We start from the raw sequence: 13384 nt of genomic DNA on the forward strand, positions 1-13384 counted from the left end.
CTTTTCTTATTTAGTCTCTCCCAAATCCCAAGGCCATAGAGACCACACGTCCCCCTCTTGCACCATCATAACTACTACAATAAATTAGTGTGATCAGATTTGTCAAAGTTTGACCGCAAGATGCTTTTGTATTTTTTTTTCTTTTCTAAGTAGTGTGATTTGAAAGTGCAATGAAATGACATTTCCATGTACCGGCACACAGTTTACACAGTCCATGCCCACAGAGATAAGTTTCTTTGATAGGTCACTCTCGTTATTTATCAGCGTAAGAATCGAATTCACATCTTCATATAATGCAATAATATTTCTGACCAATTGGTTGCAGCATAATTTTTCTTAATTAATCATGTGTGGAGGTGCTATCATTGCTGAATTCCTTCCTAGAACAGGTCACAAATTAATCAGTGCCTTCTTGTGGCCGGAGCTTGATTTGTACGATTTGAGTAATAGAGAATGTTCATGTATCCTTGAAAACGACGAGAAGTTGCTTCGTTTCGTTAAGCGCACTCGGATAGCATCACAATCCGAGTGCTGTTTTAGCCGCACCCCTCTGAACCCACACTCCTACCTCTCCTCCATCAACAAACTTCAGTCTCACCAACACACTAGGTACCTTTTCTTCTTTACTCTTCTATTTTTTAAATTTTAATTTCAATAGACTTGGATTCTATCTTGTTTAACGTAAACATCAAAAACTCTCTTACATACTATTAAAATTAACTAAAATTATGATACAAGAATTAAGAATTTAACACTCTGTTTTAATGGGGGTAATGCAAGGTGAGCTTTTAACACGCACATGGATACAAGGGATCTAGAATATAAAGGAATACTTTTTCAAATCTAATCTAAATTCAATGTATATTCATTTTAATTATAATAAATTATATTAGTTTTTTTTTAAGAGAGATTCAATCTGGTTTGACTTGAACTCGAACCAACTTTATCATTGAAGTTATCTACAATCAAAAGTTTTTTTTTTTTTATTTCGATCCCTTTCACTCCTTCCGCATTTGTTTGCGACCCTGAGTGCCCAAAATGAAAACTAAACGCTTGAACTTTGATGATGCACCTTGATACACAAATAAAACAAGTTAATGTGTACACAGAGAAGGTGGAGTAATTCATACAATAAATGCAATAGTATAAAAAAGAATAAGTAGAACATTTAAGTACATCAATACTACTAGGTTGTAAGATCAGCGTTTTCTTTCTCATTGTACATAATCTATAATACGGTGATAGGTGGTCTCTGAATGCTGAAATATCAAACAAAGGGAGGGAGAACCATTGCAAAAATTCAGGGAAAAGGAAGTTGTGTGATCGCGATGTGAATCTTGCAGATAATTTAGAATATTGTTCGCCCACACTGACAAAAGGTTTGGATGAAGAGGATAGCTATGAGACCTCAAATACAAGTTCAGATTCAAGTTCAGATTCTGAAACGTACTCGGGCCCCTCATGATCTCAGTTTTTAGTGTTTCTAAATAGTGAAATAGTATCCTATTTCCACTTTGATATGATTCAATGAACGTGTTTCTAAGTTTAATATCTGCATAGTACATAGTCATGCTTGTAGCCCTACTGACCACTTCAGAACGTTGGAAACTGTTCTTCTTGTATGCTCCGTTACTTTTTTTAATCAAAAAAAGAAAGGTCAAAGCTAAGTTTAAAGCATAAAGAATAATCAAGTGTCTTTCTGGCTTTTGTATTGGTTAAATTCATTGTTGGTATGTCACTTATCCTTTAATGTAATTACGTAGGTAAGCAAATGGAAGCTGTTGATATCAACTATGGATTTTCTTATATCTCAAAATATGCTTAGCAAAATTTTGTTCAAAGATCGATAATATGAAGATGTTAATTTGAGTAATGACAAAATCCTCCTACATTTAGTTATTTGCCAATGACTAGGTTTCTTATAGTTATCTACATCAAACACATGGAGAAGTATATGTCAAAATCTTGCTTTGTTTGTTAGGTCAATTTTATACATGTCTATATTATCTTTTTTCTCTTTTCCTCTTGGGAATATTTCTCTAACACATCAAACATGAGAATATAGTTCACCTTTTTCAGAAATCTTTCTTGATACCTTAAAACAAGGACTGCCTATACTAGTGAGAGAGTGAAAAGAAAATGAAACTAGTATAGCCACTATGCAGAGCGAGGGAAAGTTGGCCAGAGTGTACGTTTGCGCAAGAGTGGTGAAATGTGAGCATGAATGGAAAGAGGGCAGTCCCTTGTTATGATCATGATTCTTCGTGGCATGTGTGCGAAGAGATGACGGAAAAGAAATGGAAAAAGGACAGGGAGGTAGAAACATAATACATGCAGATCTCCTTTAAAATGTGAAAATTATTCTCATCATTTACACAGAGGCCCTACCTTAAAATCAAAGGATTGACAGGTTTGCCTTCAAGAACAAATTCATTCCTTCCTTTCCAGATAGACCAACAAATGCTTCCTACCTGAGCCGATATTCGGTTGGCATTTTCTGGATATACCCTTTGAATCTCCATCAGTTTATGCCAAAGCCAAAGTTGAAAGCTTTGAACTTCTTTAACATCAATGCACCACTGGAAATCACTTCCAAACCAAAGGGGTCGTGTCCATGGACAAAACAGGAACACATGTTCGACAGTTTCAGGCTCCGTTCCACAGATGGGGCAGAGCGGACTAAGTACAAGCTTTCTCCTGAAAAGATATTCAAAAGTTGGCAAATCATCCTGACAAATATTCCACATCAGTACTTTAACATTTAGAGGAGCTGCAATGCTACAAATTGCCAACCATAGCCTCTGTGATACACCATGATAACTGCTGTTAGCTTCATGCTGCTTCGTCTGTGGTGCCTCACAAATTTCCTTGCGATGTGATACACGGATTCTTTTGGGCAATGACTGAAAACTTTCTTGCAGATCAGCCTTGGAAACTTCACTATGTGCTCTTTTCGGAAACCAAGGATTTATGAACCGAATATCTTGCATGTTTGTTTTTTGCTTGTGAACATGAACCCCCATCCATTTAATGGTTCCTTTCTTGGTTCTGCATGAATGTGGAAAGACTCTTGGTCCCACGTATGAAACCTCAACATGGTTCCACCCATCCTCCCCATACACACTTTCCAATCCACCATTGTAGGACTTTAGCAGCACATCGGACAAGAATATATGATATGTGATTAATTTTGATTGCACAGTGAAATGGCAATGCAGCTTTTGAATGCCATTGATGAGCAGGTGGAATCTTGACATGGGAAAACTGCCTTGCTTGTCTAAAACTCCAACAACAGCTAGAGTCATCCTTGGAAATTTGTTACGAAACCAGAAAGACAGGGATGGCCCCCTAGTACAATGATCAAACCATTCTGGTAACCTTGTTCCTGGAAGGGAAAAATCTGTTCCCCCACCCTCATGTAATCTCTGTTAGCCACAATATGTAGAAAAAACATCATGAGTTTTAACAGTTAACAACATGCATATTACAACTGCGCTTGTGAGATTAATAAAGAGAGTAAGAAACCTTACCTGATTCAACAACATGTTTTGAGACTCATGAGACAATAATGTACAGTTTATTGCCGACAGATATTTTATCTTTGGAGGAACCACTCTGATTTCTTGAAGCTCCTTGCAGTTGTCCAAAACTAGATTCTTTAGAAAGCGACATTGGCTGATGCATTCAGGAAGGACTTTGAAACTACAGCCAGTTAGGACTAAGAACTCTACATTGGGGAAGCTGGTGGGCGTCAAACCATTGTAGTTTAACCTAAAATCTATCAAAGAGTCAGATGAAGCCAATCTTACTTGTTCTTCACTTTTACCAAGGATCAAATTTACATATCTTCCACATTTTACAGCTGTCAATCTCTCAAGTTTTGGTAACATCAAAATATTTATTGGGATCTGATTAAGCCTCTTGCACTTGTCTAGTACTAAATATTTAAGCCCAGTGAGTTTCCTAAACGAATATGGCAATTGCTCAATAGCAGTTCCACAAAGGTCAAGATTTTTCATATGTTTCATTTCTTCTGATATGTTTGGCAAACGCTGGAGGCTTGAACATTTTCTGAGAGACAGATATTCAAGTGATGTTAACTTGAAGCTATGGGGAAGAGTCCTTAGACTGGTGCATCCAATAGCAGTGAACCATGTTAGTTTGTCAAGAAGTCCGATGGAATTATGAACTTGTACTAAATTCTTGCAGTTATCAAGACACAGCTTTCTTAAATTTTTGGCTCCAGACATGTCAGGTGCCTGTTTTATGAATCTGCAACCTCTTAAAACCATTTCACTCAAAGACTCGAACTTCTGGTAAGCCAAACTAAAAGCGATTAGTTTTGGAAATTTCCACATGCTGTTTATGAATATAAATATATAAAACAAACAAAATATTTCAAGAAAGATATCAATTGTGCATACCATGAGGTTGAGTTGTTTGCCCAATATATTGCGACTCATAGACAAGTCTAACATAACAAGTCTCCTTGGATCATATTCAGGTGGCAGAGACTGTGTAGGATATCCCCGCCACTTTAGTACTCTCAAACTACTTGGGAGATATTCAGGGCCTCTAGAAAAGTCGGCATTTTCAATAGTTAGCATTTTTAAGTTTGTCATCTTCTTGAGCTCACTTCCATTCCATAGAACTTCCCTATTCTTTGGCAAGTGTAGCATGATTACTTCAATTGTATCAGTTCCCTTTTCGGTCAAAAGAATATAAGCAAGTTATTAGTTGTCGAGAATATCAAGTACAAATTTAGACAAGTTTCCAAGTCGTAAAGCAAATTTTCCAATTATTAACCAATTTTATGAATACACCTTCAAAAAATAAGTTAAGAATCATGGCCCTATAGCATACTTGTCAAAACAATTTTGTCTAAGTGATTGAATGACTATTAGAAATTAACAAACTGCAGATCAGATTTTATGTTATTCTTTAGGAAAATAAAAGTCATGTTGACTGATGGGATAAAGTTGCTTTATCTGCTATTTTTTAGGCACTAGTTTGTTAGTTGTTATGCTAGCATAGCATCTTTCTTTCAGTTATTTGCTGTATAGAAACCTGCAATGTTGCTTATTAAAATACGCATTCTGCAGTCCATATCTTATAGTTCCACTCATTCCAGCAGTCTATATTTTCAAATAACCAACAAATTGGTATCAAGAGCTATCGTATTATGAGACCTGAAAAATGGAAGCTTAAATAAGTTTTTCCCTAGTTGCTTCTCCTATTCTTGATGGAGAAAGCTAGGACCGATGGGCCATGAGAATGGAAAACTACCTAGAGACTTTGGATCTTTAGGAAGCCGTGAAAGAGGATTACAATGTTGCTTTTACCTCAAGAATTCAATAAAGTTGAAAGTTTAAGTTTTTCATGGTTATTTGGATAATGATTGGACATGTGTTGATGACATGAGAAGCACCTCTAGTTACTGATTCATATGGTGTTCAGTTATATCCCAATCAACAGCGGATGCTGCTGCTGCTCTAAATAGAACTCTTTGGACAATGAAAATCATGACAGATTTTCATATGGAACAAGAAGATAGCAGTGGACAATCAGGCTGCAATTTCAATTACCAATAATCCAGTTTTTCATGGCAAAACAAAGCATTTTAAGACAGCTTTTTCTTCTAAGAGAGGTTCAAAGAGGACAAGTGACGCTAATCTACTAGAAAACAGAAAATATAGTAACAGATATCCTAACCAAGGCACTTCCAAAATCCAAATTTGAATTCTTGAGGCAAAAACTTGGAGTTTTCAGTTTCAAAGTCTAGGAGGAATGTTGATTGAATGACATTGGAAATTAACAACCTGAAAATCATGTTTTATGCTATTCTTTAGGAAAATAAAAGTCGGGTTGGCTGAGAGGATAAAGTTGTTTTATCTGCTATTTTTTAGGCACTAGTTTGCTAGTTGTTATGCTATCATCTTTCTGTCAGTTATTTGCTGTATAAAAACCTGCAATGTTGCTCAATAAAATACGTACACTACAGTCTATATGTTATAGTTCCACTCATTCCAGCATTCTATATTTTCAAAAACCAAACAGAAAAACATAACAGTACACGTACCTTGTCATTTTCTAAAACATCAACAATATCCTCATAAAGCCATAATCTACTGCGTTTTCCAGGCTCTGATGGTGATTCTTGCCTGACAATTTCTCTGCCCATGTCCTCTACCAAGTTATGCATTTGCACAAAACCATATTGATCGATTTTTATGAGAGATTTATCCACCAACATGCGAATAACATACTCTGGTGAGAAACCACGACTTTGGAGCAATAAATTTATGACATCTTTCAAATGGTAGCCTCTAAAGAAACAAGCCATGTCAAGGAAAACTTCCTTTTCATTTCCCTTCAAACCATCATAGCTTACTTTTAGTTTTTCTTGAATATCTTCATCTGGAATTCTTTCAATGGTATCTAATGCTGCTTCCCATTCAGACATTGTTATACCATTCAAGTTAGAACCTATTATTTCTAAAGCCAATGGAAGGCCATTACAACGAAATACTGCACGCTTAGAGATATCCAAGTAACCTGGACCGACTTCATTCCTTTTAAAAGCATGCCAACTAAACAACTCAAGAGCTTCTTTATCATCCAACCCTTTGGCTTCGTATGTTCTTTCAACACCATGTACTCGTAAAAAACGTCTGTTCCTTGTCGTGACAATGATTTTGCTGCCATCACCAAACCAGGAAGGATCACCAGCAAGTGCCTTTAATTGCTCCAATTTATCAACATCATCAAGAATCAAAAGAACTTTCTTTCTTTGAAGCTTGCTTTTCATAACTGCCATTCCCCTATTAATACTCCCCAACTTGATACTTTTCTCCCCAACCATTTCAGAAAGTACTGTCTCCTGAAGTTGTACCAAGTCATACTTCATTGATTTTTGTCTAATATCACCAAGGAAACACTGAACATCAAATTGATCAGCAATGGCATTGTACACTGCACATGCAATTGCAGTCTTACCTATTCCCCCGATTCCAAAAATCCCAACCATGCTTACTCCCCGATTAGATCCAACATCCAAAAGTAACTTCACGTCTTGCACTCTAGATTCCAATCCAATTGGATAATTAGCCACGTGTAAAGGGCTACGATTTATCTTTTTGGAAACCTCTTCAACAATTGTCCGAATAAGTTCATGTTCATACCTACCCAAATACAAAATACATATAAAGTTACCCAAATGCATCAAATCCTTGCCCAGTTTCATTCACAAATTCAAATCTCAGTATATCTTTGTGAAGGATTGTATTATGACTATGAACTTCTTTTCCTGAATTTTTGTTTCCCGATTATATTGAAGTATATAGAAAACTAAAAGAAAGAAAGAAAAAAAAAAACAGAATCAACATTTGTAAGAATCAAAGACAGCTGAGTACCCTTGTTTGAGCTTGAAATGCGAACCGGACAAGCCAGCAGCTACTTGAAGAGCTAGCTTCCATTTTTGCAGCTTCTCCTGGTCATTCTTGAATCTTTCTCCATGCTTGGCCAATGCTTTCCCATAAGAACCCTTCTGAAACCGCACATAAGATGGAGTAACCCCGTAAAACACTGGCCAAACCAATCGACCTTTTCTAAGTATGCACTCAAGGATCACGATAAGTTCTTCAAGACAGTAAGTTGAGTCAGCATAATTTTCAGAGAAAACAACAATGGCAATTCTAGACTGCTCAATAGCCTTGAAAAGAGCAGGTCTAATCTCTTCCCCTTTTCTAAGCCCTTCATCATCTATGAAGGTGTGAATTCCCCTGTCACAAAGAGACTTGTATAGGTTGCCAGTGAAGCCACTTCGAGTGTCATCGCCTCTGAAACTGAGGAACACATCATGGGTCCCTTCATAGGTGGAAGAAGAAGAAGATGATGATGATGGTAGCTGTGTCATGATGGTACCTATGTAACAGCCTTTACTTTCAGAAGTAAAAAATGGAACTTGTTGTGAAGATTGTGAAGGAATCGGTAGGTGCTGTAATGGGTCAAACAATAAGAGAAGATCACATAATTGATCCAAGCAGCGTGCAATATCCACGAAGCTGCCTTGAACTAAGTGTGAACATCTTATTGACTTTGTGGCATTATTCATTACCAAATATTTTAATAAATTGCTTTTTAAAAAAAAGAAAATCATTTATGTTAGATGTCACCATTTTTCAAACATGTCTGAAATGATTAGTAACTTTTACTTAAAACATTATTAGTAATTATAAATATAATTATAATGATGTTTACAATTATAAAGAATTACTACTAAAATCAAATATTCATTGTATGTTTCATCTTATATTTTATGGTCTTGTGCCTTTTTCTCACAATTTTAATCTTTTGATTTTTAATTATCCACTTTTTTGTCTTGAATTTCTTTACACATTCCTTATGTGTTTGGTTTCGGTGATGTACTGTTAGTAAGGGAAGAAAAGCAAGTGCATCATGCGTTTAGTTTCATTGATTTGAATGAAAATGGAAGTGAGGATTTGCAGATGAAGCTCGCGAGAGCTTTCACCCAAATGAGAAGATTGTGAAGGAAAGACAGGTCATTCACATAAAATTTCCGTTATGATCCTATGATCTTTAGGGTAGAAAGTGAAATTTTTTTAACTTTTTCTGTATTAGTAGAAAGTGAATTTTTCTTTAATTTTTTAAAGTATTTGTCATGCACATAGTCAGTTATTTCTAGAGAAAACCGATTCCCATCGTCAAGAATTTACTCTTTCTTCAGCCAGAAACCATTGTTTCTTCCGCCATAATCAATTGGTAGTCTTTGGTGTTGCTCCTTAGTGGTGATGAATGTGAGTGGAAAAAAAACAATAAAACCCTATTCATTGCATGTTTAATAGATTTTGGAAGTAGAATGTTGTTTAAGGAGGGAAGAATCGATTATGGTTAAGAAGAATCGATTCTTAACAAAATAGTAGATGAAATTCATAGGGCAAAGAATGGTTTGAAGATTAACAATGTAAATCATAGAGGAAAGAAACGAGAAACCATACAAAGGAAGAAATCTAGAGAACGAACCCTAAGCACAGTGGAGCAGAAATAGAGAATAGGGTTGGAAGAAAATAGAAGCATCTAGAGAGGTTGAGTGTTTTGTGTGTTACAGAGTGTGGGAAAAAGGAGAATAAAAAGAAAAGAAAAAAGGAGTCGGTCGAGCTATAAGGTGTAGGCCCAAATATAAAGACTATCATCCCCCTCAAGCTAGGAGTAGATATTAGTGATTCCCAACTTGGAATGAAGATACTTAAAAACAGCAAGAGCGGGAGGTTTGATGAATAGGCTAGTAGCTTGTTCAGTGGTGGAAATGGAGAGAAGCTTTAGGAGGTCATTGTTGAGCTTGTCCCTTACAATGTGGCAGTTTATTTCTATGTGTTTAATGTGTTCATGGAAGACCTGATTGTGGCAATAAACTATACCAGCTTGAAGGGTGAGAATACGAAGTTCATGAAGAACGTAAGTTAGTCATTGTAGTTCACATGTGACAGTGGCTAGACTTGATATTCAGCTTCTGAAGAGCTTCTACAAACGGTCTGTTTTTTTTTTCGGATTTCCAAGAAATGATGAAATTGTCGAAGTAGATGGAATAACCAATGATAGATTTTTTGGATTCAGGACAAGTGGCCCAGTTAGAATCACTATAGGCTTTGAGCTTATTGGTGTTGTAGCTTTAGAGGCGAATACCATTACCAGGACTTCCCTTGAGATATCTAAGAATGCGATGAGCAGCTTGTTGATGTAGGGTGGTCGGAGAGGAAACAAATTGGCTGAGATTGTTGATATAGTAGGTGATGTCGAGTCTAGTATTGGTGAGATATATTAGGCGACCAATGAGTCTTCGGTAAGGTAAGGCATCTTCATCATTGAGGAGATCGCCTTAACTAGTTATTTGAGAAGAATGTGCCATAGGAATGGACATGGGGGCGCAATGGAGCATTCTAGCTTCTGTAAGGAGGTCAAGGGTGTACTTATGTTGGCTAAGGTGGATTCCAGAACTGTTCCGAGCAACTTCCAAGCCAAGAAAGTAGGTGAGATCACCCAAATTTTTGATGTTGAAAAGATTGTCAAGGGAAGTGGTGACATGTTGTATGTTAGTGGCATTATGTCCCGCAAAGATAATGTCATTGACGTAGATTAAGATGGTAGTGGTGTGACAATTATCATGTTTCAGGAAAAATGGAATGATCAACATTAGAACGTGTATAGTTATTATATCGAAGAAAAGTGGAAATTTTGTCATACCATTGTCGTCCAACCTACTTGAGCCCATATAAGATCTTTGAAGTTTTCACACTTGATTTAGATTGCGATGGGTGAAGCCAAGAGGAAGTTGCATATAGACTTCTTCATATAATTCACCATGAAGAAAGGCATTGTTAACATCAAGTTGTTTGAGAATCCATTGGTTAGAGGCAGCAATGGCGAGAAGAAGACTTAGAGTAGTTAATTTGGCAACAAAGGCAAAAGTCTCAAGGTAGTCTAATCCTTCAAGTTGCGTGTAGCCCTTAACTCGAGGCAGACTTTAAAACGGTCAATAGATCCATCAAACTCGTGCTTGATTTTGTTTATCCAGCAACATACAATAGCAGTTTTTCCGAGAGGAAGGTCAGTGATGGTTCAGGTGTTATTGTTTGCTAAGGCGTTGAGTTCATCCTCCATAGCTAGAGTCCACTGAGGTATTTTAGATGTTTCCTTGTAAGTGTGAGGTTCAGTGGTGGATGAAATAGATAGGATGGTGTGCCTGAAAGCAGAGGATAACCTTTCATAAGAAAGAAAATTAGTAATAGGATATCTAGTAATGTTATTAGTTTGGAAATTTGTAAGATATGTAGGAGGATGTTTGGGTCAAGTGGAACGCCTAATGGTATCAATGTGCTCATTTATATTAGAGAAATCATCATATGAGGCATTGGTTAAGGGAGGGGCAACAGTATTTGGGATGCTTATGGTGCATTTGTACTGGTGATGATTTCACTAGCAACATCTATATCAGTGGCAGTAGGCACAAAAACACTATTACTAGGAAAATTGATATCATCATAATTATGACTATAATTGTGAGGAATAGGAAAAGAAAGAGATTTAGAACCATAATTATTATGGGAATGAGAAGTATATAGAAAGCAATTTTCATGAAACAGTACATTGAGAGATATGTCAACCTTATGATTTTGTAAGTTAAGGAACTGATAACCTTTGGTGTGCTATTGGAAACCAAGGAAAATGCCAGAAACATTACATGTGGTTTAATGGTTAATACCTTTAAGGGAGAAAAAAATTATGCATAGCAAATTCAATGTCATTATCAGTACGTATGGTTTTGATAATAATAGAAAACTTTGTGTGTTTGTTCTAAAATCAATTTTTCTAACAACAGATTTGTCAGTCATAGGTATTAACTAAGTATAACAAGAAAAATCATCCACAATGGTGAGAAAATATTTGAAACCACGCATGGAAAGAATATTAAAGAGATCCCATATATCAATGTGAATAAAATCAAAGATTTGCATGGTTTTAGAAGTACTATTAGGGAAAGGTAACTTTCTTTGTTTAGCACGATGGCAAGCATCACATATGTATGTGGGATTCTGAGCAATGAATGGGTATTTAAGTTTCAAACTATTCAATCTAATATCGGAAGGATGTCCTAATCTGAAATGTCATAGGCTAGTATTGTTTACAATATTGTTGGAAAAATTTGCAGTAGAAGTAAGTATGTTCAAAGAAGAATCTAAGATGTACAACCACCAATGAGTTTAACTATAGAAGTCTTCTCTTTAATTTGAATGTCATGTATAGTACAACCATGAAAGGAAAAGTCGGTTCATAGTTATTAAAAGAAATTAAGTAAGATATGGAGATAAGATTAAAAGAAATTGTGGAACATAAAGGACATTTGAAAGGTGGATCTTATTGTTAAGAATAATTGTGACAAAATACTTAGAATAAACAATAGTACCATTAGGTAAAGCAATTTGAATAGGTTTGATTCTTTTATAGGATGAAAAGTTTCGTAGAGAAATACTTATATGGTTTGTCACTCCAGAATCAAGAATCCAATTGGTTTTAGGGTATTTGGAAGTAAGAATAGGACCGATATTACCTAAAGGAGGTTGGTTTGCCGAAGCAGATCCAATATGGTGAATTTGAGCAGAGGTGGAAGCATCATTCAGATTGTGGCATTTGAAGAGCTCAACAAGAACTTGAAATTGTTGCGGTGTGAGGCGTGTGATCAGCACTACTAGAATTGTTATCTTTGACATTCCCAAATCGCTACGCACCATGAGAACTACCATCAACATCTCACCATCTTGATCTTCTCCATCACGAACTAGAGAACTCCAACTTCGCAAGAACCTGTAAAGTGAAACCCCAAAAATCACATAACCATTAAACCTGCAGAAAACCTGGAATTCCTAAATCTGTTTCAAATATCAACTCTAGTTCACACAATAATCAGAAATCTTTTTGAACCAAACCCTAACTCGCGCAAATCGCGTTCAACCCCTAAATCGAAACAGAGATCCTTCATCGCAATAGGTTGCACAACCTTCATCATCTGTCTCGTGCACCATCGTCAACAAATCGCAAAAGCCTAATTTGCGAAATTGCGCCTCTTCCATGAAAACCTGCAAAATCCCAAATCGCACCACCATTAAACTCGTTCAACCTCTATTGATGACGCAAAACCATCTGCAAGGAGCGAAACCCTCAAATCATTTTTCATTAAATCACAAAAACCTACAAAAATCAGAATCAACCACAACCTACAGAAATTAGGGTTTTTGATTTGGGGAAGATAGTGATGACGTGCCGAGATGTGAGTTAGCCACTATGAGCACTATTGTGTGACAGCTCATTCTGTTTTCCTTACGTGTATTCTATGTTGTTAGTGATTTAGACGTCGTCAACAAAAATTACCAAATTGAACAAATTTTACAAAAAAGATTAGCACTTTGAACATCGAAAAAACTCGAGGACCACTTTGAACAAAAGTAACAAATATAGGGAACAAAATAGATATTAAGCCAAAAAAATTCATACCCCTAACAAGATAAACTTACATATAGATTATATTAATAAATAGCAGACATGAAACTTTTACTATTACATATGAAAAAATTCATATGTTAGTCAAATTAACATACGAGTATTAACTTGTACATAATATTTGTATATATGTCTTAGTTTAACTATAAATCCAAATTCATAAGTAATTATTAGAAGGTAATTATCAAATTTTTCTTATAGTGACTTTGGTCGTTTCACAACTTAAATCATAACTCGTCTCATGACACTTTGCTATATTGTAAGAAAGTGTGACAATAATCGTGAAACACGAATAAATCTATTTTAAACCAAT

The 13384-nt window shown here is 36.0% G+C and overlaps 2 protein-coding genes across 3 annotated transcripts; one reads left to right on the forward strand and one right to left on the reverse strand.

Annotated features, from left to right (window-relative positions):
- The first annotated feature begins 271 nt into the window (after positions 1 to 271).
- LOC106767722 lies at positions 272 to 1681 on the forward strand. The gene is made up of 2 exons (XM_014652664.2): positions 272 to 609; positions 1246 to 1681. Exons 1-2 carry the CDS (start codon positions 347 to 349, stop codon positions 1463 to 1465), a joined length of 483 nt encoding a protein of 160 aa, XP_014508150.1. The 5' UTR covers positions 272 to 346; the 3' UTR covers positions 1466 to 1681.
- Positions 1682 to 2313: 632 nt separating this feature from the next.
- Positions 2314 to 8112, reverse strand: LOC106769127 (TMV resistance protein N). 2 transcript variants are annotated; one of them, XM_014654612.2, is made up of 5 exons: positions 7413 to 8112; positions 6080 to 7181; positions 4425 to 4703; positions 3531 to 4313; positions 2314 to 3425 (listed from the first exon to the last, which is right to left on the reverse strand). In XM_014654612.2, exons 1-5 carry the CDS (start codon positions 7913 to 7915, stop codon positions 2385 to 2387), a joined length of 3708 nt encoding a protein of 1235 aa, XP_014510098.1. In that variant the 5' UTR covers positions 7916 to 8112; the 3' UTR covers positions 2314 to 2384. The 2 variants fall into 2 exon arrangements, with proteins under 2 accessions (XP_014510098.1, XP_022638866.1); XM_022783145.1 differs by having other exon boundaries at positions 3531 to 4703.
- Between the last annotated feature and the right edge of the window lie 5272 nt (positions 8113 to 13384).

The sequence above is a fragment of the Vigna radiata genome, chromosome 7, assembly GCF_000741045.1.
Source record: "Vigna radiata var. radiata cultivar VC1973A chromosome 7, Vradiata_ver6, whole genome shotgun sequence".
Classification (NCBI taxonomy): domain Eukaryota; kingdom Viridiplantae; phylum Streptophyta; class Magnoliopsida; order Fabales; family Fabaceae; genus Vigna; species Vigna radiata.

Bases quoted from the DNA above. Each gene is read 5' to 3' on its own strand.
- LOC106769127 (XM_022783145.1), bottom strand. From the start codon at position 7,915: ATGACACAGCTACCATCATCATCATCTTCTTCTTCTTCCACCTATGAA. The intron at 7,182-7,412 runs GTACTCAGCTGT...GTATTTGGGTAG, and splicing joins CATTTCAAGCTCAAACAAGG to GTATGAACATGAACTTATTC. The intron at 4,704-6,079 runs GTACGTGTACTG...TTGACCGAAAAG, and splicing joins ATGTTTTAGAAAATGACAAG to GGAACTGATACAATTGAAGT.
- LOC106767722 (XM_014652664.2), top strand. From the start codon at position 347: ATGTGTGGAGGTGCTATCATTGCTGAATTCCTTCCTAGAACAGGTCAC. The intron at 610-1,245 runs GTACCTTTTCTT...ATACGGTGATAG, and splicing joins CAGTCTCACCAACACACTAG to GTGGTCTCTGAATGCTGAAA.